Source organism: Castor canadensis, chromosome 11, assembly GCF_047511655.1.
Source record: "Castor canadensis chromosome 11, mCasCan1.hap1v2, whole genome shotgun sequence".
Classification (NCBI taxonomy): Eukaryota; Metazoa; Chordata; class Mammalia; order Rodentia; family Castoridae; genus Castor; species Castor canadensis.
In genome coordinates, this window is record NC_133396.1 from 88,780,991 (window position 1) to 88,807,256 (window position 26,266).

General features: G+C 36.9%; 1 protein-coding gene across 4 annotated transcripts in view; it reads left to right on the forward strand.

The window, feature by feature from the left end:
- Positions 1-26,266, forward strand: part of Rc3h1 (ring finger and CCCH-type domains 1) — a 106,649-nt gene that overhangs the window by 43,174 nt on the left and 37,209 nt on the right. For all 4 annotated transcript variants that reach the window (XM_074047425.1, XM_074047428.1, XM_074047427.1 and 1 more), the window contains exons 2-5: positions 11,686-12,068; positions 21,655-21,775; positions 23,327-23,566; positions 23,989-24,164. In XM_074047425.1, the coding sequence (XP_073903526.1) occupies positions 11,838-12,068; positions 21,655-21,775; positions 23,327-23,566; positions 23,989-24,164 (768 nt within the window). In that variant the 5' untranslated portion in view covers positions 11,686-11,837. The remainder of the gene's footprint in view (positions 1-11,685; positions 12,069-21,654; positions 21,776-23,326; positions 23,567-23,988; positions 24,165-26,266) is intronic.

The following is a 26,266-nucleotide window of genomic DNA, read 5'->3' on the forward strand; positions in this document are numbered from 1 at the left end:
GTATAGTTTTCCTTGTAGAGGTCGTTCACATCTTTTGTTAGGTTTACACCTAGGTATTTGATTTTTTTTGAGGATATTGTAAATGGAATTGTTTTCATACATTCTTTTTCAGTTTGCTCATTGTTAGTGTATAGAAATGCTAATGATTTTTCTATGTTGATTTTATATCCTGCTACCTTGCTATAGCTATTGATGATGTCTAGAAGCTTCTGAGTAGAGTTTTTTGGGTCTTTAAGGTATAGGATCATGTCGTCTGCAAATAGGGATATTTTGAAAGTTTCTTTGCCTATTTATATTCCTTTTATCCTTCTTCTTGCCTAATTGTTCAGGCTAGGAATTCCAGTACTATGTTGAATAGGAGTGGAGATAGTGGGCATCCTTGTCTGGTTCCTGATTTTAGAGGGAATGGTTTCAGTTTTTCTCCATTAAGTATAATGCTGGCTGTAGGTTTGTCATATATAGCTTTTATAATGTTGAGGCACTTTCCTTCTATTCCTAGTTTTCTTAGTGCTTTTTTCATGAAATGGTGTTGGATCTTATCAAAGGCTTTTTCTGCATCTATTGAGATGATCAAGTGGTTTTTGTCTTTGCTTTTGTTAATGTGGTTTATTACGTTTATTGATTTTCATATGTTGAACCACCCCTGCATCCCTGGGATGAAGCCTACTTGGTCGTGGTGAATAATCTTTTTGATGTGTTGCTGAATTCGGTTTGCCATTATTTTGTTGAGGATTTTTGCATCAATGTTCATTAAGGAGATTGGCCTATAGTTCTCCTTTTTGGAGGTGTCTTTGCCTGGTTTTGGGATAAGTGTAATACTGGCTTCATAAAATGTGTTAGGCAGTTTTCCTTCCCTTTCTATTTCGTGTGGAACAGTTTAAGGAGGGTTGGTATCAGTTCTTCTTTAAAGGTCTGATAGAATTCAGGAGAGAATCCATCAGGTCCTGGACTTTTCTTTTTGGGGAGACTCTTGATTGCTGCTTCAATTTCATTTTGTGTTATAAGTCTATTCAGGTGATTAATTTCCACTTGGTTCAATTTTGGATGATCATATGTATCTAGAAATCTGTCCATTTCTTTAAAATTTTCAAATTTATTTGAATATAGGTTCTCAAAGTAGTCTCTGATGATTTCCTGGACTTCCATGGTGTTTATTGTTATCTCCCCTTTTGCATTCCTGATTCTACTAATTTGGGTTTTTTCTCTCCTCATTTTAGTCAGGTTTGCCAGGGGTCTATCAATCTTGTTTATTTTTTCAAAGAACCAACTTTTTGTTTCATTAATTCTTTGTATGGTTTTTTTGGTTTCTATTTCGTTGATTTCAGCTCTTATTTTTATTATTTCTCTCCTTTTATTTGTTTTGGGATTTGCTTGTTCTTGTTTTTCTAGGAGTTTGAGATGTATCATTAGGTCATTGATTTGGGATCTTTCAGTCTTTTTAATATATGCACTCATGGCCATAAACTTTCCTCTCAGGACTGCCTTAGCTGTGTCCCATAGGTTCCGGTAGGTTGTGTTTTCATTTTCATTGACTTCCAGGAACTTTTTAATTTCCTCTTTTATTTCATCGATGATCCATTCTTCATTAAGTAATGAGTTATTTAGTTTCCAGCTGTTTGCATGTTGTCTCTACTTTTGTTGTTGAGTTCTACTTTTACTGCATTGTGATCAGATAGTATGCACGGTATAATTTCTATTTTCTTATATTTGCTGAGACTTGCTTTGTGCCCTAGGATATGATCTATTTTGGAGAAGGTTCCATGGGCTGCTGAGAAGAATGTATATTGTGTAGAGGTTGGATGAAATGTTCTGTAGACATCAACTAGGTCCATTTGATCTATTGCATATTTTAGATCTAGGATTTCTTTGATTTTTTGTTTGGATGACCTATCTATTGATGATAATGGGGTGGTAAAGTCTCCCACACCACTGTGTTGGCATTTATATATGCTTTTAGGTCTTTCAGGGTATGTTTGATGAAATTGGGTGCATTGACATTGGGTGCATACAGATTGACGAGTATTATTTCATTTTGGTCTATTTCCCGTTTTATTAGTATGGAATGTCCTTCTTTATCTCATTTGATCAATGTAGGTTTGAAGTCTACTTTGTCAGAGATAAGTATTGCTACTCCTGCCTGTTTTCCGGGGCCATTGGCTTGGTAAATCTTCTTCTAGCCTTTCATCCTAAGCCTATGCTTATTTCTGTCGGTGAGATGGGTCTTCTGTAAGCAGCAAATTGTTGGATCTTCCTTTTTAATCCATTTTGTCAAGCGGTGCCTTTTGATGGGTGAATTAAGTCCGTTAACATAAAGCGTTAGTACTGATAGGTATGTGGTGATTCCTGTCATTTAGTTGTCTTAGTTGTTTGAAGGTTTGATTGTGTGTACCTAACTTGATGTTACTCTCTACTGTCTTGCTTTTTCTTTTCCTGTGGTTTGGTGCTGCCTCCTTTTTCATGGTTAAGTTGGGTGTCACTTTCTGTGTGCAGAATCCCTTGCAGAATCTTTTGTAGTGGTGGCTTTGTGGTCACATATTGTTTTAGTTTCTGCTTATCATGGAAGACTTTTATTGCTCCATCTATTTTGAATGATAGTTTTGCTGGGTAGAGTATCCTGGGGTTGAAGTTATTTTCATTCAGTGCCCAGAAGATCTCACCCCACGCTCTCTTGCTTTTAATGTTTCTTTTGAGAAGTCTGCTGTGATTTTGATGGGTTTACCTTTGTATGTTACTTGTTTTTTCTCTCTTACAGCCTTCAATATTCTTTCCTTAGTTTCTGAACTTGTTGTTTTAATGATGATGTGTTGTGGAGTAGTTCTATTTTGATCTGGTCTGTTTGGTGTCCTGGACGCCTCTTGCATCTGTATGGGAATATCTTTCTCTAGATTTGGGAAATTTTCTGTTATTATTTTGTTGAATAGATTACGCATTCCCTTCGTTTGCACCTCTTCTCCTTCTCGATGCCCATGATTCTTAAGTTTGGTCTTTTGATGGAGTCGGTGAGTTCTTGCATTTTCTTTTCACAGGTTTGAGTTGATTAATTAATAGTTCTTCATTTTTTCCTTTAATTACCATTTCATCTTCAAGTTCTGAGATTCTGTCTTCTGTTTGTTCTATTCTGCTAGATTGGCCTTCCGTTTTGTTTTGCAGTTCTGTTTCGTTCTTTTTTCTGAGGTTTTCCATATCCTGGCTGTTTTCCTCTTTAATGTTGTCTGTTTTTGTCCTGAGTTCATTTATCCGTTTATTCATCGTGTTCTCTCTTTCACTTTGGTGTTTGTACAGTGCTTCTATGGTTTCCTTTATTTCTTCTTTTGCTTTTTCAAATTCTCTATTTTTGTTGTCTTGGAATTTCTTGAGTGTCTCCTGTACATTTTGGTTGACCCTATCCAGTATCATCTCTGTAAAATTCTCATTTAGTACTTGTAATACGTCTTCTTTTAAATTATTCTTGTGGGCTTCATTAGGTCCTTTGGCATAGTTTATCTTCATTTTGTTGGAGTCTGGAACTGAGTTTCTGTTCTCTTCATTCCCCTCTGGTTCCTGTACTAATTTTTTGCTGTGGGGAAACTGGTTTCCCTGTTTTTTCTGTCTTCCCGTCATTGTCTTTGGTGTTGTTACTGTCCCCGTACTGTGTGCAATTAAGTATTTTCCAGCTTGTAATAATAACAATGGTGATATTTAGAATGGAAGGGTGAGCTGAGATGGAATGCAAGAATTTAAAGAAAAGGGGAAAACAAATAGACAAGAAGGAGAAAGCAGAACAAGGTTTCAGACAAGAAAGTTTCAAAGGTATAAACAGGGAGCGTTAGTGTACTAATTGACAGTAAGGTGAACAGACATTAGAGGGACAGAGATAGGATTGAAAATCAAAAAAAAAATATAGGAATAAAAATAAAAAATAAGTAAATGAAAGAAATATCTATATATTAAAAATGAATTTAAATAAAATGGAAAATAGAAAATGAAAAAAAAAACCCAAAAAACCCTCGAAGTTCAAATGCAGTATAGTTTCCGTCTTAATAATTTGGATATCCATCTCAGTCTCCAGTCCTGGAGATGGTGCCTCAGATGTTCTGTAGTTGTCTCATCAACGGGGACGTATAAAGTAGAAAAACTACACACACACACACACACACAGACAAAAAAAAAGAAAAAGAAAAAAACCCCACCTAGTGTCCCAAGTTCAAATGCAATACAGTTTCAGTAAGTTTTTCTGCTTGCAGGTGTAATTCGGTTGTTCTCTCATCAAAGGTAGGGAGACAAAGAAAAAAAAGAGTCTGGAGACAGTTCTGAGAATGGTATCTGCAGCTGTGGCTTGCCTGCCTGCTGCTGTCAGCCTGCTGTTGCTTGAGGCGTTATTTATGCAGATCTCTGGGGTGAGCTTAGCACTCACTTGGCCCCCCACAGGTTTTGTTTGTTCAGAGTTCTCCTGTGTGGGAGCCTCTGCTGCCGGCTTTCCCCTTTCCAAGCACTGGGAAAGGTGACACTGCACCCGCGTTGTCAGGCCTCCGTGTTTATTTACAGTTCAGTGGGAAGTGGGTCTTCCCTCCTCTCCTGTGGAGTTTTCCTCCCTCCACCACTCTCACAAGCTTCCCCGCTCCTGGTTGCTGGACTTGCGGCCCGCCCCTGCTCCAGCCAGAGGCTCTCCAGCCTGCCGGGCTTGTTTATTTACAGTCCTGGGAAGGGTTCCCTTCCCCCAGTCTTCAGCACTCAGGGCGCCCCACCCTCTTTCCTGCGTGTCTTATTTGTTCTTATTGCTTATTACTCAGTTTCTCTTTTTTCTCCTGGTGGAGGTCAGTCTGTCCAGGGGGCTATGTTGCTCTGGCTCAGGCTTGTCTGTGGGAGTACCACGGTACCGTGAAGCTCACCTGGTCTGTGTCTTCCCAAGCTGTCTGGGCGCCTTTTACTGGAGGCCTGGGGGCCCTCCTTGTTTCTCTGTTTAACGTGAAGTGGAGATTCTCTGCGCTGGCTGGAGGTGTGGAGGGGTCAGAGTTGTGCCTGTTCTCAGTGATTATGCCTGCAAAGTGTGTCTCTGGCGTCTCTCCAAGATTTCACTATAGGAGGCTGGCTTTCTGCTTCCTCCCTCTAGCCGCCATCTTGGAATCCCTATAGTTTCTGACGCATGTGGATATCAATTTCCCCAGCACCATTTATTGAGAAAACTGCCCTGTCTCATTTATGTTAGTACATTTGTCAAAATCAGTTGGATGTCAGGTGTGTTGGCTTACACTTTTAATCCTAGATACTTGGAAGGCAGAGAGCTAGAGGATTGAGATTTGAGGCCAGTCCAGGTAAACAGTTAGGAGACCCTATCTCTCTCACAGTGTAAGCCTGTCATCCTAGCTACACAGGAAGTGTTAATAGGAGAATTTAAGGTCCAGGCCAGCCAGGGCATAAAAGCAAGACTCTATTTGAAGAATGGCTACAGCACAAAAGGGTGGCAACATGGTAGCAGTGATAGAGTGCCTGCCTAGCAACTATAAGACCCTCAGTGCAAACCTCAGTATCCCCCCCCCAAAAAAAAAATCAGTTGGCTATAGATGCCTGAGGTACAGCTCTTCACATAAATGGCCAAATGTGTTAGAAATTCCTGTATTAGTTGCTCCTTGCTTAATTCATTAGTCTTGTTTCTTAACCTTTCTTTCTTACTGTCTATTGGTTTTTGGGTTGATTGGGTTTTGGGTTTACTATTGTTGCTTCTGGCTCCTTAGTTTTATTATATTCTATCTAGTCTTAGAATTTGTAGGTATGCCTTCCTAGAACACACACATACACATTATTGTTATCCTCACTATAACTTATATTCAGTAGCCATCTTTTAATTTGTCCTAAATTATATCACTACTTAAAGGAAGCAATGCTTCACACACCCCTAGCCCAGTGTGATTCATTTCCCTCTGATATATATGCTTATTATAGCTCCCAGTGCCTTACCTTAACATAACATACCCTAACTTGGGGAGTCATGCATTCAGTTGTGTGATTATTGTTTCTCTATGTAGCAAAAGGAAACAGTGTAAGCTCCATGTGGACATGGAATCGCTGAGCTCATTCCTTTTTTATCCTCAGAACTGAACATAGAGTAAAGACCCAGTAAGCCCAAAATAAATCCTTCTTCCCTTAAAAAATTTTTTTTTGTCATGTTAACTGAATGTTTAATTTTTACTGGGAATGGAATAATATTTCTAGCAGTAATTTTTTTTATTATTCATATGTGCATACAAGGCTTGGTTAATTTCTCCCCCCTTCCCCCAACCCCTTCCTTACCTCCCACTCTGCCCCCTCCCTCTCCCCCCCACCCCCTCAATACCCACCAGAAACTATTTTGCCCTTATCTCTAATTTTGTTGAAAAGAGAGTATAAGCAATAATAGAAAGGAACAAGGGTTTTTGCTGGTTGAGATAAGGATAGCTATACAGGGAGTTGACTCACATTGATTTCCTGTGTGTGTGTGTTACCTTCTAGGTTAATTCTTTTTGATCTAACCTTTTCTCTAGTTCCTGGTCCCCTTTTCCTATTGGCCTCAGTTGCTTTTAAGGTATCTGCTTTAGTTTCTCTGCATTAAGGGCAACAAATGCTGGCTAATTTTTTTAGGTGTCTTACCTATCCTCACTCCTCCCTTGCGTGCTCTTGCTTTTATCATGTGCTCAAAGTCCAGTCCCATTGTTGTGTTTGCCCTTGATTTAATGTCCACATATGAGGGAGAAGATACGATTTTTGGTCTTTTGGGCCAGGCTAACCTCACTCAGAATGATGTTCTCCAATTCCATCCATTTACCAGCGAATGATAACATTTCGTTCTTCTTCATGGCTGCATAAAATTCCATTGTGTATAGATACCACATTTTCTTAATCTTTTCGTCAGTAGTGGGGCATCTTGGCTGTTTCCATAACTTGTCTAGCAATAATTTCTAAGAAATTATTTGATTTAATGAAGATACAGAAGAGTCATGAATAACAACATTTGAAGTACTTTCTTTCTAATAATATGCATTATATATTGATGTACATGCATGAAGAAGCTAAAAGGAAAGTAATATAATGATTTATTTTTGGATATGGGGTGATAATGAGAAGTAGAGGGATGGCACATAGGAGCGGGAGAGAAGTCTTTCACTGTAAAAACTTTACAAAACATGAATATTACTTGAAAAATGTTATAAAGGTATGTTGAATATCAGACGTGATACACAACTGTAATCCCAGCATTTAGAGGGTTAAGGCAGGAGAATACAAGTTCGAGGACATCCTGGACTTTATATTGATACCTTGTCTCAAAACAATCTGTTAAAGTTGTGGTGTAAATGCAGAAGAAATATATGTTCATATAAGTTGTTGTTTCTGCTTTTTAATATTTTTATATTTTCAAAATTATTTCAGTATGTCTGGGTCAGTGATTCTTATCCCCTCTTCCCCAACAAAGTCTTTAAGAATCTGACAAAAGAGAATGAGTTTGTATATATAAACTGTTTCACATAGTATTTCAAACAGAGTGGATGCCTTGATCTAGGTCAAATTTTGTTAATTATGTATATTTTTTTTGCCATACTGGGATTTGAACTCATGGTCTACACCTTGAGCCACTCCACCAGCCCCCTTTTTTGTGAGTTTAATGGGTTTTTTCAAGATAGGTTCTCTCGAACTATTTGGCGTGGGCTTCCAATTTGATCCTCTTGCTCTCTGCCTCCTGAGTAGCTAGGATTAACAAGCCTGAGCCACTGGCGCTCAGCTTAATTATAGCTTCTATATGACAAGTATATTTTCAAACTCTTACAGGGCACAATGGTGAGTTTGTATTCAAAATAATCCAGCGGAGGGTACAAGGGACACTACAAAAAGAAGTCAGCAAATTTGGCTTCTAATCCCAGCACTGCCATTAGCAAGCTGTATGAATTTGCATGAAACTTTTATTTCTCTTGTTTTTGGTCTGTTCCATGTTAGACTATTGTAGTGGAATGTGCATAGATTTTAGTGTCAAGTAGGCTTGAAGTGGTTTTGAATTCGGTTTGCTACGTGCTGTCCTTGTAACATTGAACAAGTTCTCTGAATTTTATTTTCTCTGTAAAAGTAAGGGAAATGATACCAGATTCTTTGGGCTTTTAGCATTAAATGAAAAATGGCATTTGAAGAACCTTTTAATAGTTGTAGGGACATAAGCAAATATTAGTCATCTCATGTTGGAAAATTAGTTAAACTAGAATTGGATGCTAAGTTATCTTTTATTGATAAGATTTTGGTTTTTTATGACAGTCTCACTATGTAGTACCAACTGGCCTTGGATTTGGACTCCTGCTTTAACCTCTAACTGATGGGATTATAGGTGTGTGCTGCCACATGCAGCACTACCAATAAGATTTTGTTTTATTTTAAAAAGTTCTTGTTACAACAGAATAATTTGGAAATACTGTCATAGCAGCATTAACCTGAGATCAAGTGGGAGAGCAAGGAAATATTAAACTGATATTAATGATGGTCTTTGCGTGCTTCCCATATTCCAGAGTGCTGAACACATTTGTTCTAAATACTTGCTACAATTTTAAGATTCATAAGTGGATAATACGGGTTAGAACTCCAGGCCTTCTACTTGAGCCACACCCAGAGACCTTTTGCTTTTAGTTTTTCTTTTTTTTTTTAAATAGGGCTTCTCACTTTTAGTGAGATCTTCCTACCTTTGCCTCCTGAGTAGCTGAAATTACAGGTATGCCCCACCATACTAGCAACATGTGAGGGTTTTTTGTTTGTTTGTTTTTGCAGTGCTGTGGATTGAAGTCAGGGCTTTATATAGCTAGAATATCTTTGGACAGGGCAGTACTGGGTTTTGAACTAAGGGTTTCATACTTGCTGGCATGAGCTCTAACACTTAAGCCATACCTCCAACCCGCAGTAGAATTTCTTAATGTGGGGTCCTTACGTACACTACAAATTTATGAATAGGTTTTCACAGGTCTGTGAACTCTGAAATTTTTGCTGTGCCTGAATTGAAGTGAGAATCTATAGCTTTCATTGTGAACAAAATAAATTTGGTTTCTGCTTTTCTGGAGATTATATTCTAATAGGAGGAGGCAGACTTTGAGCAAACAAAATTCGAGAAGTAAATACAACTTAAAGATGACAGAAATGTTTTACAAAATACAAGTACAGAAACATAAATATAAATATGCTAGTGTATTATGTCTTTTAAGCACTCACTCTTTTAGTTTTTTATTTTGGAGCATGCTACAAACCCATGTGCTGCTGTATCATTTGAGTCTATAATTAAATAGTTATGAGATTTTTTTTTAGTGTCCAGATAGCAGTCTCAGTATATTAAGTAGTAATAATTTAACATAAAGCTACTTTTAACTGCACATTATTTGTAAGTGAAACTTATGAGAGCCATTTGAACACACATGCAGATAACTAACTTAAATTTAAGAACTGAATATGAAATTAATTTGGGAACGGTCTTCTAACCCATTAACTTTTTTTGTTATTGTTCATTTTGATGTGCAGGGTTTTTTCCCCCCCTTCAGTGCTGGGGTTTGAACTCAGGGTCTTGAGCTTGCTAGGTATGCACCCTATCACTTGAGCCACTCCTCCAACCCTCATTTTTCAGCTTTATTACATAGTAGCACACTTTATAAAAATCCAAACAGATGCTTTTTTAAGTAGACTGTTGACTATATGAAGGCAGATACTGTGATTATGCTGTTTCACCATTTCCCCCATAATTCAGAATCTGGCGCAGAATAACATTTGAAAATATTTGTTGAATGAATGGATAAAGCTTTTAGCATACCTAATGGAAACTTTTCTCTCATCAGTAATAGGCTTGTGTTCAAGGTTGAGTTATTTCAATACAACATGTGTTAAACGTGAAACTTAAAGATTAAGATGTCAGTCTGGCAGAGTCACTTCAAGAGTAAGAGCATCTGCCTAGCAAGAGTGAGGCCCTGAGTCCAAACCCCAGTGCTGCCAAAAAAAAAAAAAGATTAAGATTTATAGATAATTCCTGTTTAATTACAGCTGAAATGAGATTTGTTTTCTTCTTTGTAAGGATACTAGTGAGTGAGCATAATCAAATCTTTAATAATTTTGTAATAGTATAGTTATGTTGTCATTGTTATGACAAAATAACTTAAGGGAAAAGATTTATTTTAGCTTACAGTTTCAGAGGTTTCAATTCATAGGATGATGGCAGTGAGATCATGTGGCAGAAGCTACTCACCTCATTGTGCACAGGAAGCAGGGAGAGAGGAAGGTACTAGGGACCAGGTGTAACCTTGAAAGGCATGCTCCCAAGACCAATCTCTTAAAGTTTCCACAATCTCCCAAAAGAGTTTACCATCTGGAGACCAATGTCAACATATGAGCCTAGGGGGAGGGGGGGAACACTGCATATTTAAAGGTAACATCATGGTATTTTATTCTGGCATCAGTTTTAAGTACAGTTATTAGTAAATGTAGTAGGTATCATTTAAGATGTTCTAGAGGACTGTTCTATATGGCTCAGAGGTAGAGCATCTATATTCTATATTGTACAAAGTCCTGGTTGTAATTTTCAGCATCATCACCCCCACCCCAGCGTATGTGCTACAGGTTTCAAGTTGGGTTTTCTATTTAAAGAAAACTTGTGATACACATAAGTGCTGAGTTTTATGATTTGGCTTTTATTTCCCACCAAAAATAGAGGACAGATGGTGAAATTTAACAATAGGTTCTGGTTAATAGTAATTTTCTGACTCATAAATTTGGGATTAAGAAAAAAATCTTTTGAAGTAGTTATTTAAACTGTGTTCTAACAAAACACTGTGTACCAAGCAAATAATAGGCTATATGAAGATCTTAAGAAAGATATTTCTGGGCACCAGTGGCTTACACCAGCCCAGGGCAAATAGTTCAAGAGACCCTATCTCCAAAATAACCAGAATAAAATGGATTGTAGGTATGTCTCAAGTGGTAGGGCACCTGCTTTGTAAGTGTGAAACACTGAGTTCAAACTCCAGTCCCACAAAAGAGAGGGAGACTGAGACCAGTATGTAAAACTTTTAGGAATATCTAAAACAAACTTTTTTTTAATCTCATTGCCCCTACTAAATTTGATGATAAAGTATTTTAAGGCAGTTTTTATTTTAGTGTATAGTAAGGTTTTAGTGTATAGTAAGGTAAAAAATACCTGTTTATTGATGGGTAACATACATGAAAGTATACATACATGAAAAACTTTATAAATTCTCATAGCTAGACAAACCCATATAGATCAAGAAACAATATGGAAACACAAGACCCTGAGTTCATCCTTGACCACACACAGAAAAAGAAACATTATTACTGTAAAGGTATATGTGTATGTATGCTTGTGGGGATGTATATATATGTATATGTATATGAATGTTTGTATGTCTCCCCCTCCAGAGACTTAAACTTGAGAAACTTAGGTCCTGGATCTAACTTTATTGTTGACTTTGAGTGTCACCTTAGGCAAGTTATTTCGTCTTTCTGGAGATTACTCCTCATCTCTAAAATAAAGGAATGAGACTAGATGTTTTATTATGACTTTGATTCTGTAAGTTGCAAAAAGATTGATTACTGTGATGTTAAAGTGGTACGAAAAGTTGTAGGGTGGAAATTGGACTTATGATTCCTTTTTAAAAGTTCAATTGAAACAAAAGACAAAACTCTTAATATTTTTTCTTTGTCTTTCAGGTTATATTTCACACTATGTGCTGACTGTATCTACAGAAGATATTTAAAAAAAAGATAAACTTTTTTCAAAGATTTTGATTCCAGTGGAATCTTTGCTTTAGTTTTTTTTCTTTTGTGTGTGTGTGTGTTAGTGAATTGTAACTCCAGTAGCAATGCCTGTACAAGCTCCACAATGGACGGATTTTCTCTCCTGCCCAATTTGCACTCAGACGTTCGACGAAACAATTCGAAAGCCCATCAGTTTGGGCTGTGGCCATACTGTCTGCAAGATGTGTCTGAATAAACTCCACCGCAAGGCTTGCCCATTTGACCAGACCACTATCAATACAGACATTGAGCTCCTCCCTGTAAACTCAGCATTGCTGCAGCTAGTGGGTGCTCAGGTAGGATGGGTGACTTACCATTTGTATATGAGAGAAACCTGTTGAAGGAAGGTGGATTAACATTACCTTAAATAGTTATAATGCTTTTCTGTACTGTTCTAAACATTTATTCAGTATATTCAGTTATTTATTGTGATAGTCCAGTGTTTTTCAGTCACAGTATAAAAATGTCCATTTAGTCTTGTCACATTTTCAACAATGATAACTGTTCAGATTATTAGGGAATTTAAGAAAGCGGTAAGTCATAAGAACTTCTTAACATTGAGGAAAATACTCATAAAACCATGTACATCACTCAATAGGAAGGGTGATGCTCCCTCAGGAAGTTTTACTTATTACACAGTAATTTAAATGAAAGATAAAAATTCTAGAGCATAGGTTTTAGGAACCATTTATTGAGCAAGCTATCCTTAGGTGCCTAAATATGAAAGTAGTCTGATAATTCTGAAGGTAACACTTTGAAAGTTTTATGTAAGTATTCTCAAAATTGATTTGAATGACCTCAGAATATTTAAAACCAAGGGAGACAGTTTTTGAGTATTAAACAATTCCTAGATGATCACTCACTATAAATTTGCATAGGATGAGTCTGCAGTCTCAGATATTTACCATAAACCAAAGGTTAATCTTCCTATAAATTGCTGAGATGTGCTGGGTGGTGGCTCAATGCCTATAATCCTAGCTACTCAGGAGGCAGAGATCAGGAGGATCATGGTTCAAAGCCAGCCCAGGCAAATAGTTCTGTGAGCCCCTGTCTTGAAAAACCCTTTACAAAAATAGGGCTGGTGGAGTGGCTCAAGGTGAAGGCCCTGAGTTCAAGCCCCAGTACCTCAAAAAAAAAAAAAATTGCTAAAATGTAGCAAGTTGATATTATACAGACTGTAGATAAAGAAAAGTGTTTTCTAGAATAGCTTATATAAAAGCAAAACTTACTTTATTTACAAACTTTTTTTTTTTTCCGGCGCCATACTGGAGTTTGAACTCACGGCCTTGTGCTTGTTGCTAGGTAGGTACTCTACCACTTAAGCATGTTCCCAGCCCTTTTTTGCTTTAGTTTTCTGTCTTTTTCTAGGTAGGGTCTCAAATTGTTTCTTAGGGCTGGCCTGTGACCAGGATCTACCTGTGCCCTCCTTTGGAGCTGGGTTCACAGGTGCATGCCAGCATGCCAGACTTATAGATGGAGATAGGGTTTCACTAACTTTTTGCCTATACTGACCTTGAATTGTGATCCTCCTGATCTGTGCTTCCTGAATAGCTGGAATTACAGATGTGGGCCACCACACCCTATTTATAAGCCTCTTTTGATATCACCAACAAAATGCAACCGATTTTTAAAATTTTCTTCCCGTACTTAATTTTTCATTCATAATTATTTTCTCTTTTTATGTTGAAAATTCTAATATGATGTTTTGGAAAGATTTTAAAATAAACTCATTGGGGTTAAAAATGTTAGAAATGCAATGTTTTAATAGCAGGTAGATTCCATTAAGTAGCTGTGAGAGCTAAGGAATGAATTCAGCAAAGTTGCAGGATATCAAAAGTCAACATGCAATAATAACTTGTATTTCTACACACTGGCAGTGAACAACTTAGAAAATTAAAGCAGTTTCATTAAGAGTAAGTTTAAATGAGGAAGGTGAAGAACTTGGACACTGGATACTATATAATGTTGCTGAAAGCAACTAAACATAAATGAAAGGACATTGTGTGTCTATTAATTGGCATACTTAATATTAAAGTCACTCAGTACTACTCAAAGCAGTCTACAGGTTCAGTATAAGCCCTATCAAAAATCATACAGAATCACAGAGATTTCAAATAGCCAAAACAATCATTACAAAAGAACACAAGTTGGGATACCCATACTTCCTGATTTCAGAACTACAAAGCCAGGCTGGGATGTGGCTCAAGCCATAGTGTGCCTTCCTAGCAAGTGCAAACCCTGAGTCCAAGCTCTAGTACCACCAAAGAAACTAAAAACAAAGACAACCAAAACCTACAAAGCTGTTGTTTTCAAAACATTGTGGTGCTGCCATATATCAATTGAGTAAAGTTAGCCCAGAAAATGATCTGCACATATGTGGTCAAAATATTTTTGACAAGATTGCCAGGACCATTTAATGGAGAAAAGTCAACATTTTCAGTAAGTGGGAAAGCTGTATATTCATATGCCAAAAAAAAAAAAAAAAAAAGAAAACAAAGAAATTGGAACTTTACCTTGTACCATATGCAAAACTTAACTCAAAATGGGTCAAAGACTTAAAATATAAGAATTTGTACTCTTAGAACTAAATACTGGGGAAAATCATTATCGCCTTGGATTATCATTGATTTCTTGAGTAAGATACATAGGTAATAACAACAAAAACAAAAATAGATAAACTGGAATTCATTAAAAATAATGTCTTTTGGTGCTAGTGGAGTGGCTCAAATGGTAGAGTGCCTACCTAGCAAGTGGGAGGAAGGCCAGGAACTCAAATCCTAGTACTACCAAAATGATAGTAATAATAACAATAATAATAATAACGTCTTTGGATACACAAAAATTTTTGTCAAGAGATTGCAAAGGCAATCCACATAGAGAAAATAATTGTAAGTCATATTCTGATAAGAAATTAATATTCAGAATTTATAAAGAACTACGACTCCAAAAGCAACTTGATTAAAAATTAGCAGAGGAGAGCTGGGAATAGCTCAGTGGTAGAGCACAAAAAGATGGTTATCATAGCAAGTCAAAACCTCAAAGAAAATACTACCTTGTACCCACTCGGATGGCTACTACCAGAAAATAGAAAATAACAAGTGATGGTGAAAATAAGAAATTAGAACTCTTTTGTATTGTTGGTAGAAATGCAGAATGGTGCAGCCACTATGGAAAATAGTATATAGCAGTTCCTAAAAACATTGAAAGTGGAATTATCATATGACCTGTCAATTCCACTTTGGTGAATGTACCCAAAAGAATTGAAATTAGAGCTTCAGGGAGGCATTTGTACACCCATATTTAATAACAGCATTATTCAGACAAGCCAACAGTAGAAGCAACCCCAGTGTTCATTGCTAGATAACTGGCTAAACAAAATGTAGTATAACATTGGAATATTATTTACCTATAAAGAGAATGGAATTCTGATGCATGCTATAACATGGATGAACCTCAAAAGCATTATACTAAGTGAAGTAAACCAAACCCAAAAGGACAAGTATTACATGTTTCTGCTCATATGAAACATCTAGAGTAGGCAAAGTCATAGAGATAGAAAGTAGAATAGAGGTTAATAGGAGCCAAAGGGAGAGGGAAATGAGGAATTTATTACTTAATGGGTGTAGAATTATGTAGGTTTATGAAGTAGTTTTAGATGTAGGTAGGATGATAGTTGCACAACATCACCCTACCTGTGAACATACTTAGTGTATTACACATCTAAAAATGGTAAATTTTATGTATAAATAAGTACACAATCACCAAGTGAGTTTTGTCTCGGAAAGCTAGGTGGTTTTAACACCTGAGAATTAATGTAATACACCTAACAATAGAATTTTTTAATGTGCACACCTGGTCATTTCAGTAGACAGAGAAATGGCATTTGGCAAAAACTAACACCCTTTCATGATAAAAACAATCACGAAACTAAGATAAGAAGGAAACTTATTAAATTGAATAAAGGTAAAATATGAAAACCCCATAGCTAATATTGCAATTAATGGTGAAAGACTATATGCTTTCCTTGTAAGAACATGAGCAAGACAAGGATCTTTGATCTCACTTTTTTTTTTTTTTTTTTTTGTACTGGGGTTTGAATTGGGCCTGCCATTTAGTAGGAAAGTATTCTACTGCTTGAACCATGTCTCCAGCTCTCACTATTTCTAGTTAGGAGGTTCTAACTGGGGTAGTTAGACTAAGAAAATGAAATAAGAAATATCTAGATAAAAAGGGAAGAAAAATAATCTCTATCCACAGATGGCATGATCTTGGATATAGGAAATCTTAAGGGCTCTACAAAGGAAGAAATAGTTAGAAATAAACTACTTAATGAAAAGTTGCAGAATATAAGATCAATATATAAATTTCATCTGTTTTTCTATACACCAGCAACAAACAATCTGAATGTTATTTGTTCCCTCTACAATAGCATCAGAATGAATAAAATGCTAGAAATACATTTAATGAAAGAAATGTAAAACTATACATTGAAGACTGTAAATTGTCACCGAAAGAAATTTAAGAAGGCATAAATAAATATTTACTTAAAGTAAATAATGGCCCACAGGCTAAATGTAAAAGATAAAACTGTTTAACTCTAAGAAGAAAATACAGGCATGTGTCCTAATGACTTTAAAAACTGTTTCAAAAGATGCCGTCAAGAAGTAAAAAGGAAGCCCACAGAATGGAAGAAAGCTGATAAGGGACTTGTATCTAGACTACATATAACGTGCAACTCAACAATAAAAAGACAGATAATTCAATTAAAAAGATCTGATCAAGTACCTCACCAAAGAAGATACACACATGGCAATGAGCAAATGAAACTGCTCAGCAGTTGTCATTAGGATTTGCAAATTTAAGCAACAGCAAGATACCACTACATACCAGTTAGAACAGCTAAAATCTACAATACTGACAACAAATGCTGAAAAAAGATGTGGAGCTACAAAATCTTTCATTCTTTCCTGGTAGAAATGAAAAACATTGTACAACCTCTTTGGAAAATAGTTCGGCAGGTTTTTTTTTTTTTTTTTAACCATAGATATTTGCTCAACTGACTTGAAACTTATGTCTGCATAAAAGCCCTCATATTATAACATTTTTCAGAATTGTCAAAAACTAGGAGTAATCAAGATGTCTTTCAATAAGTGAATGATGCATACATACAATGGTGTTTATCCGTGTAGTTGGCACTAGCATTTGAACTCAGCTTTTTGCATGCAAAGCAGGGGTTCTGCTGCTTGAGCTACACCTCTTGTCCATTTTGCTCAGGTTATTTTGGAAATGGGTTCTTGCAAACTGTTTGCCCAGATTGGCTTCAAACTGCCATCATTCCGAGTAGATAGGATTACAGAAGTGAGCCACTAGTGCCTGGTTTACAATTAGAATATTGTGTACAATTAAATAATAAAAAGAAATTGCTGGAGTTGTGACTCAAGTGGTATAGTGCCTGCCTAGCAAGTGTAAGTCTCAGTCCCAGGTGGGGAAAAAAAAGAAATAGCTATTAAGCCACAAAAAGACATATATAAATCCCAGATGTGTATTGCTTTGTGAAAGACGCCACTCTGAAAAGGCTGCATATGATTCCAGTTATATGCCGTCTGAAAGGCCAAAACTATAGCAACAGTAAAAATACCAATTGGTTGCCAGAGTGAGAATTGATTTGGTAAAGCACAGTGTATTTCTTAGGGCAATAAAGCTATTCATTCACTTTTTTTTTTTTTTGGTGGTGGTACTAGGGTTTGAACCCAGGGCTTTGTGCTTGCTACACATGTTCCACTCTACCACTTGAGTTTCAGACCTGAAACTATTCTTCATGATTCTGTAATTGTGGATATTTGACCTTCTGCATTTGTCAAACCCACAGAACTTTACAGTGAGTATGGAAAACTATGAAATGTGTGAAACAACTTCACTGTAAAGTGCAGGGAGAAAGGTGCTAGCCTAAGTAACTTTAGATACAAGGTCAAAGTAAATAGATTCTGTAAGATTAAAGAAGATTATATATATTCAGTACACTCTATTTGTTCAAGTGTTTTCACTCAGGAGTATGAGTTAATTCTGATACTACTGTACATATAAACTGAAACTGAACAACTAAATAAATGGATGGCAGATGGTGGGAACCAGTTTTCTCACTGTTAAAATATACAGATAAGCAAAAAGAGATTAGAATGATCTGTGTGGTAATAGAGTAGAGTTGGAGACATCATTGTGAACTTGAGATTATCTTATTATAGACGCAGATGGTTTCGCACAGAAATGTTTAGATCTACATATATGCCTGGATATGTACATACTTGCCTTTCCTGTCAGCCAGGATAATCTAGAAAGCACAACATCCCGATAACAATGTACATACCTAGTGTTCAGGTCTTGATTTCTAATACAAGTTGCCAATAAAAGTAATCAGGGTTTTTGTTGTTTTTTTACTTTTGAGAAGTGGCTGATTCTAGGACTAGGACAGGAAGTATTCAAAATAAGCCTGGAGCAGACTTACTTAACTACTACTTTAGACTTAAATAGTCTTACTACTGGAGTAGACTTAAGTTCAGTAGACTGGAGTAGAATAAGAGGTATATATAAGGAGAATGTATCTGGAATGAAAGGAAGACCTGAGAAGACAGATTTAAAATGTTAGATTACTCAAACTCATACCTAAGAACATAGAGCTAATTCAAACTTCTGGTATTTCATAGGTGTTTAGGCAAGGACAGAGGTTCACAGAATTAGTGTCCCAGCTCTTTGATGACAATAGTAGGCTTTGAACCCAGCTCTCTTTTCAACTTGACTCAGGTGCTTTGCACAGAAGATGCAGGAGGAAAAATAAAGAGCCCTTCCTTTCATCAAAGGCAAATTATCACCTATTGATTTTTTTTTTTTTTTTTTTTTTTTTTTGCCACACTGAGGTTTGAATTCAGGGCTCTACACCTGCTAGGCAGACAATCTTACTGCTTGAGCTAATGGGTTTTTTTTTGTTTTGTTTTTTTTGGAGATAAGATCTCTGAACTATTTGCCCATGCTGGCTTCGAACTGTGATCCTCCTGATCTGTGCCTTCTGAGTAGCTAGGATTACAAGCATGAGTCACTGTTGTCCAGCTTCTTTTATAGCTTTTTTTTTTGAAAAAGTTATTAATATTACTAAAAAAGAGATTGCTCATGATACCACTACTTTGGTATAACTGCAGTTAAGTCTAAAGTAGGAATGGAAAAGTTTATAATCCTTCCTTGCTTGATTATGCAACCATTTATTTTACTTACTCTGTTAAGTAGAATAATGCTTAAGGAGAGGCAGGGGCACAGGAAAGAAAAGGAAGGGGAGACATGGTAAAAGATAAGATTTCTGCCATCAGCAGCTACACAGGACTCAGCCCATGATAAATGGTCAGCAAATAGGTAATATAGGAGCAACCATACCAGCAGGATAAAAAATAGAAAAGAGTGATAGGAGAAAGCTAAACCACAAAAGAAGGAAGAAAAGTGTAGAGAATCTCTGCAACTTGTTTATAAATCTAAAATTATCCAAAAATAACTTTAAAATGTGTAGTGAAACTGGAAGTTATTTTCAACAGATACTCCAGTTGACTAATTATGTTATCAAATTTCTGAAATTGTGATTTTTACCTATATGACACTGTGGTGAAGATCTTATCTGTTTATGCTTATTTTCTTAACTCAAATCCACAGATTAGGCCTGGCGCCAGTTTCTCATGCTACTCAGAAGGCAGAGATTAGGAGGATCTCAGTTCAAAGCCAGTCCTGGGCAAATAGTTTGAGGAACTATATCTTGAAAAAGCCCATCACAAAAAGGGAATGGTGAAGTGGCTTAAGGTGTAGGCCCTGAATTCAAACTCCATCACTGTGGAAAAAAAAAAAATCCTGATTCATCTTTAAATTTTATCACATTTCTGAAAATATGTGGCAACCTCCTAACACGTGAAAATGCCACTTTTTCTCTGTGGTCTTATTTCCAAAAATCTATTACCCCAGTCTCCTATGAGAAAAACATCAGGTGGATTTCATATGCAGGGTATTCTACTATAATACCTGACCAGTACTCCCAGAATAGTCAAAGTCACCAAAAACAAGGCGAATCTAAAAAACTGTTGAAGCTAAGAGAAGCTTCGAGAGACATGAGACAAGATATAATATTGGCTGGTGGAGTGGCTCAAGTGGAAGAGCACCTTCCTAGCAAGCATGAGACCCTAATACCCCCACCAGCCAATAATAATAATAATAATAATATTATTAATAATATGGTAGTTTGGAGCAAAGAAAGGATATTAGGTAAAAACTAAGGATATCTGAATAACATGCATTTCAGCTAATATAATGAATATATTAATTTTGGCTTACCATATACCCCATAAATGCACACAATATTTGTCAATCAAAAATAAAGTTCAGGAGCATATGCCAGGCCCTGGATTCCATTAAAGCACCAAAAAAAAAAATGAATTTATTAAAAATATTTTGAAAAACTTGCAATGAGGGGTGAGGACATGTCTCAAATAGTAGCCTAGCTAATGTGAGGCCCTTAGTTCAATTCCTAGTACTGACTAAAACAAAAACTATTCCAATGAGATATTACTTTCTTCCCACTACCATGAATATAATAAAAATAATAAGTGATATTCCACTTTTGGAAAATAGTCTAGCAGATTTTCAAAAGATTGAACATAAGAGTTACCACTCCTGGGTGTGTATACCCAAGAAAAATAAAAACATGTCTGTGCAAAAATGCTCATAGCAGAATCATTTATAGTAAAAAAATGGAAAGTCTAAATCAATTGATGGCTACATAAATAAAATGTGATGTATTCCTATAATAGAATATTGTTCAACAATAAAAGTAAATGAAGTACTGATACATGCCACAACCTGGATGACCCTTGAAAACACTGCATTTCAGCTAATACAATGAATATATTAATTTTGGCTTATCATATACCCCATCAAAGCACCAAAAAAAATGAATTTATTAAAAATATTTTGAAAAACCTGCAATGAGGGGTGAAAGAATGCAATCATAAAACACCACATGTGTGATTCTGTTGTTTTGTTTATATGAAAAGTCCATGATAGGCAAATCAGTAGAACCGTGGAAAATAGATTCATGTTTCCTAGGGCTAGTGGAGAGTGGGAGGAAATGGTGGTAACTGTTAAAAAAGTATAAGGTTTCTTTTTGGGTAATGAAAATGATCTAAAGTTGATTGTAGTGGTGGTTATTGAACTGTGAATGCACTAAGAACTGTAAACCAGTCAACTATATGGTATGTGAACTCTCTCTCACTAAGACTTATAGAAATAAAACAAAGTAGACTGGGCACAGTGGTTCAGTCTGTAATCCCAGCTACTTTGGAGATGGAGGTCAGAAGGATCGTAGTTTGAAGCCAAATCTAGCAAAAGTGTTAGTGGGATCCCATCTCAACAAATAAGCCAGGCATGATGGTGCATCCAAGCTATATAGGAGGCCTTATAGGTAGGAGGATCTCAGGCAAAAACAGAAGACCCAGGTGGCAGAGTGCCTGCCTAGCAGTGTAAGCCCCTGAGTTCAAACCCTAGTACCACCCAAAAAAAAGGAAAAAAAAGTGAAACCCTAGATCTAAAATAAAAAAGGGCTAGAGGCATAGCTCAAGGGTAGAGCATGCCTGGCAAGCCTGAGACCCTCAGTTCAAACCCCACTACTGCCACAGAAAGAGAAGGGAAGGGAAGAAGGCAATAGATGTATGTATTTAGGAAAGATCTTTTGAAATGGTTCAGTAAATTTAGTAGGAATTTTGATGTGAGCATTAAGAGTTGTCAATGCATAAACTTGACTCAATAAAACATTTGCTTAATTCATTAATGAACATGGAGAACTTTTCTTTTGGCCTCTAGGTTCCTGAGCAGCAGCCCATTACTTTGTGTAGTGGGGTTGAAGATACAAAGCATTATGAGGAGGCCAAGAAATGTGTAGAAGAATTAGCATTGTACCTGAAACCCCTCAGCAGTGCTAGAGGTAAATCTGATTATACTTGTCCATGCCAAACAAACATCTCTTAAAGATACTTCCTCTGGAGAGAGAGGATGGGAAGGGAACATAAAGGAGGGGATGAACTTGTTCCAAGTATACTGTACACATGTATGGAACTATCACAACGCAACCTCCCTATATAAAAAAAGATACTTTTGTTACCATAAAAATTGCAAACTATCAGTGAGTGCTAGAATACTTATTTTATTGGCAGTGCTAGGAACTGAACCCAAGACCTTGTTCATGCTAGACAAGCACTTTATCACTGAGCTATAGCTCCAGCCTTAGTGAATGCTGATGAGATTCATTTATTTATTGTAAACCAAACCTTCATGCTAAGTAATATTACAAACAAGATTAAATAAAGTACTGAATTTAGAGTTTATGTGATGTTGGAAACATGAATGACTGCAGAAGTAAGCATAAGTACACTAGTGATGAAAGGCTTTCCATCAACTTTGAATAATCTAGTTTTAGATGTGTATGGGAGATATAATAAAAATCTAAGTTGTCATCTCACAGACAGGGCTTGCTGTTTAATTATATAAGTAAAAATAACCACTATGAAATAATATACCAGAACTGTTACAACCTCAAGATTTGGATCTTAAAAACTAATTGCTAAAACTTATACCCTTGTTTTCTTTTTCCTCCATGATTAAAATGAATAATGGATCTAGGTGTGGTGGCACATGCCTTGTAATCTTAGCTACTCATGCAGGCAGGAGGACTGAGAGTATGAGGCCACCTGGGCAAGGTTAGCAAGACCTTATATAAAAAGAAAAGAGCCAGCCAGGTGCTGGTGGCTCACACCTATAATCCTAGCTACTCAGGAGGCAGAGATCAGAAGGATTGTGATTCAAAGCCAGCTTGGGAAAATAGTTTGTGAGAATCCTACCTTGAAAAAACCTGACACAAAGAAGGGCTGGTGGAGTGGCTCAATGTGTAGGCCCTGAATTCAAGCCCTAGTACCACAAAAAAAAAAAAAAAAAAAAAAAAAAAAAAAAAAAAAAAAAAAAAAAAGCTGGACACTTGGTGCTCAAGTGGTAGAGCGCTTGCCTCGCATACTTGAGACTATTGGTTTGCTGGACCCCAATGGCTCATTCCTAAAATCCTAGCTACTTGGGAGGTTGAAATCAGTAGGGTAGAAATTTGAGGCCAGCTCAAACAAGTTGTTCTCAAGATCATCTCAAAAATAACCAGAGCAAAATGAACTGGAGGTGTGGCTCAAGTGGTAGAGCACCTGTTTTGCTAGTGGGAAGCATGGGTTTATTCCCCAGTGCAGCAAATAAAGAGGGAAAAAATATTTTGAATGTCATGATGAATGGTAAATTTACATGAGATACATTTATTTGTATACTGTAAAAATGCTAACTAGACTTCACTTTTGTAGTTTTATTGTTTATTTTAAATATTGTAATAGGAACCAGAACTATTCACATATTCAGAAGTCAACCAGCACATCAAAGGAAATACTCCTAGATTGTAAAATTACGCTGTGAATCCAGAAATAACTTCTTTAATTCTCTTCCAAAGGAGTTGGTCTGAATAGCACTACTCAGAGTGTTCTGAGTCGCCCAATGCAGAGGAAGCTTGTGACTCTGGTCCACTGCCAACTAGTGGAAGAAGAAGGCAGGATTCGTGCCATGAGGGCTGCTCGATCTTTAGGGGAACGAACAGTTACAGAACTCATTCTCCAGCACCAGAATCCTCAACAACTTTCTTCTAATCTTTGGGCAGCAGTGAGGGCTAGGGGCTGTCAGTTCCTTGGACCAGGTATATAATTAAGATTTCCTATTTATTCTACTAGTAATTTTTAAAGTCTACTATAAGAAGTCTAAGTGATGTACAAAAGGCTAGATCTTTGTGATACTGTGATATCAAGTACCATTTCACTTGACAGTCTTGGCTTGAGTAATTTTAGATTTGTTAGTTTTTCAGAGATCTTAAAAATTTTTGCTTTATGCCAAAAATGTATCCATTTTGAGAGAAACGTATTTGTCAATTCTACTTTCTTAATAAAATATATAGAATATAAGACAAGATGCCCACATGATTTATAAGTATAGTTGTAAATGTCTTTTATTGTGTTGTCTGTTAATTGAGTGATGTCTGCAGAAATTATTGTATGTTGCTCTTTTAATAAATGGATTTATATCTGCACATAACAAATTTTGTTTTTAATCAACCTTTCCTAGCAATGCAGGAGGAAGCACTAAAACTGGTTCTGCTGGCCTTGGAAGACGGTTCTGCTTTGTCACGAAAAGTGTTGGTTCTCTTTGTGGTGCAAAGATTGGAGCCCCGGTTTCCTCAAGCCTCTAAAACTAGCATTGGGCATGTTGTTCAGCTCCTTTATAGAGCCTCCTGCTTCAAGGTATGAACTTAACCATTCATCTTGAAAGGAAACATCCTTTTCCTAAACATAAAAAAATTCCTTTTCGGAAAGTCTCAGCAATTTTTCTTTTTTGAAGAATGTTGATTGTGGACCAGGTATGATGATTCCTGCCTGTATTCCCAGCTACTTTGAAGGAAGTCAGAAATCAGGAGGATCACTGTTTGAGGCGAGCCTGGGCAAAAAGTTAGTCAGGCCCTTCCTCCCCCCTCCATCTCTATCAATAAGCTGGATGTAGTGGCACTTGCCTGTGATTCCAGTATATGGGAGGCTGTAGGTAGGAGAATCATAATCTGAGGAAAGCTTGGGGCAAAAATGTGGGACCTTACCTGAAAAAATGAAGCCAAAAAGGGCTGGGGTTGTGGCTTAAATGGTAGAGCACTTGCCTAGCAAGCATGGGGTTTAAACCCCAGTACTGGAGAAAAAAAAAAAAGAAAAAAGAAGAAGAAGAATGTAGATTGTATACTTTTCTAAATAAATCCTATATATTGCTGGGTTTGGGGGAGTTGTTTATTTGCAGTGATGAGGATTGAACCCAGGGCCTCACACGTTAGGCAAACACTCTAGCACAGAACTACATCCCTAACCTAAATTTATTTGAAGAAACTAGTAAGCTTTGTGTGTTTCCACTAAGCCTGTAAGCAGAATTGGTCTGAAGAGAGAGTCATTGAAGCAGGAATAAGTTTTATTTGGAGAGTTGTTTTATGTACATAGTACTAGAGCTTCAGTTGCCATTTCAGTTTTAGCATATGTGGTAATACTGAATGTATTCTCTTGTATCCCAGATTGAACAGCTCTGTATCATTTATTGTTTTTCCTGTTTTGTTTTCCTGACTTCTTCAAGTCAGGAGTTCTGACATAACCCATACCAGTACTTCATAGTCTGCTAACTATAAGAAAATGCATTTTTTTTTTTGTTTTTTTGTTTTTTTTATTTTTTTATTATTCATATGTGCATACAATGCTTGGGTCATTTCTCCCCCCTGCCCCCACCCCCTCCCTTACGAACCACTCCACCCCCTCCCTCTCCCCCCCCACCCCCTGGATACCCAGCAGAAACTATTTTGCCCTTATCTCTAATTTTGTTGAAGAGAGAGTATAAGCAGTAATAGGAAGGAACAAGGGTTTTTGCTAGTTGAGATAAGGATAGCTATACAGGGAGTTGACTCGCATTGATTTCCTGTGTATGTGTGTTACCTTCTAGGTTAATTCTTTTTGATCTAACCTTTTCTCTAGTTCCTGGTCCCTTTCTCCTATTGGCCTCAGTTGCTTTTAAGGTATCTGCTTTCGTTTCTCTGCGTTGAGGGCAACAAATGCTAGCTAATTTTTTAGGTGTCTTACCTATCCTCACCCCTCCCTGTGTGCTCTCACTTTTATCATGTGCTCAAAGTCCAATCCCCTTGTTGTGTTTGCCCTTGATCTAATGTCCACATGTGAGGGAGACATACGATTTTTGGTCTTATGGGCCAGGCTAACCTCCCTCAGAATGATGTTCTCCAGTTCCATCCATTTACCAGCAAATGATAACACTTCGTTCTTCTTCATGGCTGCATAGAATTCCATTGTGTATAGATACCACATTTTCTTGATCCATTCATCAGTGGTGGGGCATCTTGGCTGTTTCCATAACTTGGCTATCGTGAATAGTGCCACAATAAACATGGGTGTGCAGGTGCCTCTGGAGTAACCTGTGTCACAGTCTTTTGGGTATATCCTCAAGAGTGGTATTGCTGGATCAAATGGTAGATCAATGTTTAGCTTTTTAAGTAGCCTCCAAATTTTTTTCCAGAGTGGTTGTACTAGCTTACATTACCACCAACAGTGTAAGAGGGTTCCTTGGCTATTCGTGGCCTCTTGTGTTTCCATATAAATTTCACGGTAGATTTTTCAATCTCTTTAATGTATGTCATTGGAATTTTGATGGGAATTGCATTAAACATGTAGATTACTTTTGGGAGTATAGACATTTTTACTATGTTGATTCTACCAATCCATGAGCATGGGAGATCTCTCCACTTTCTATAGTCTTCCGCAATCTCTTTGTTCGGAAGTTTATAGTTTTCCTTGTAGAGGTCATTCACATC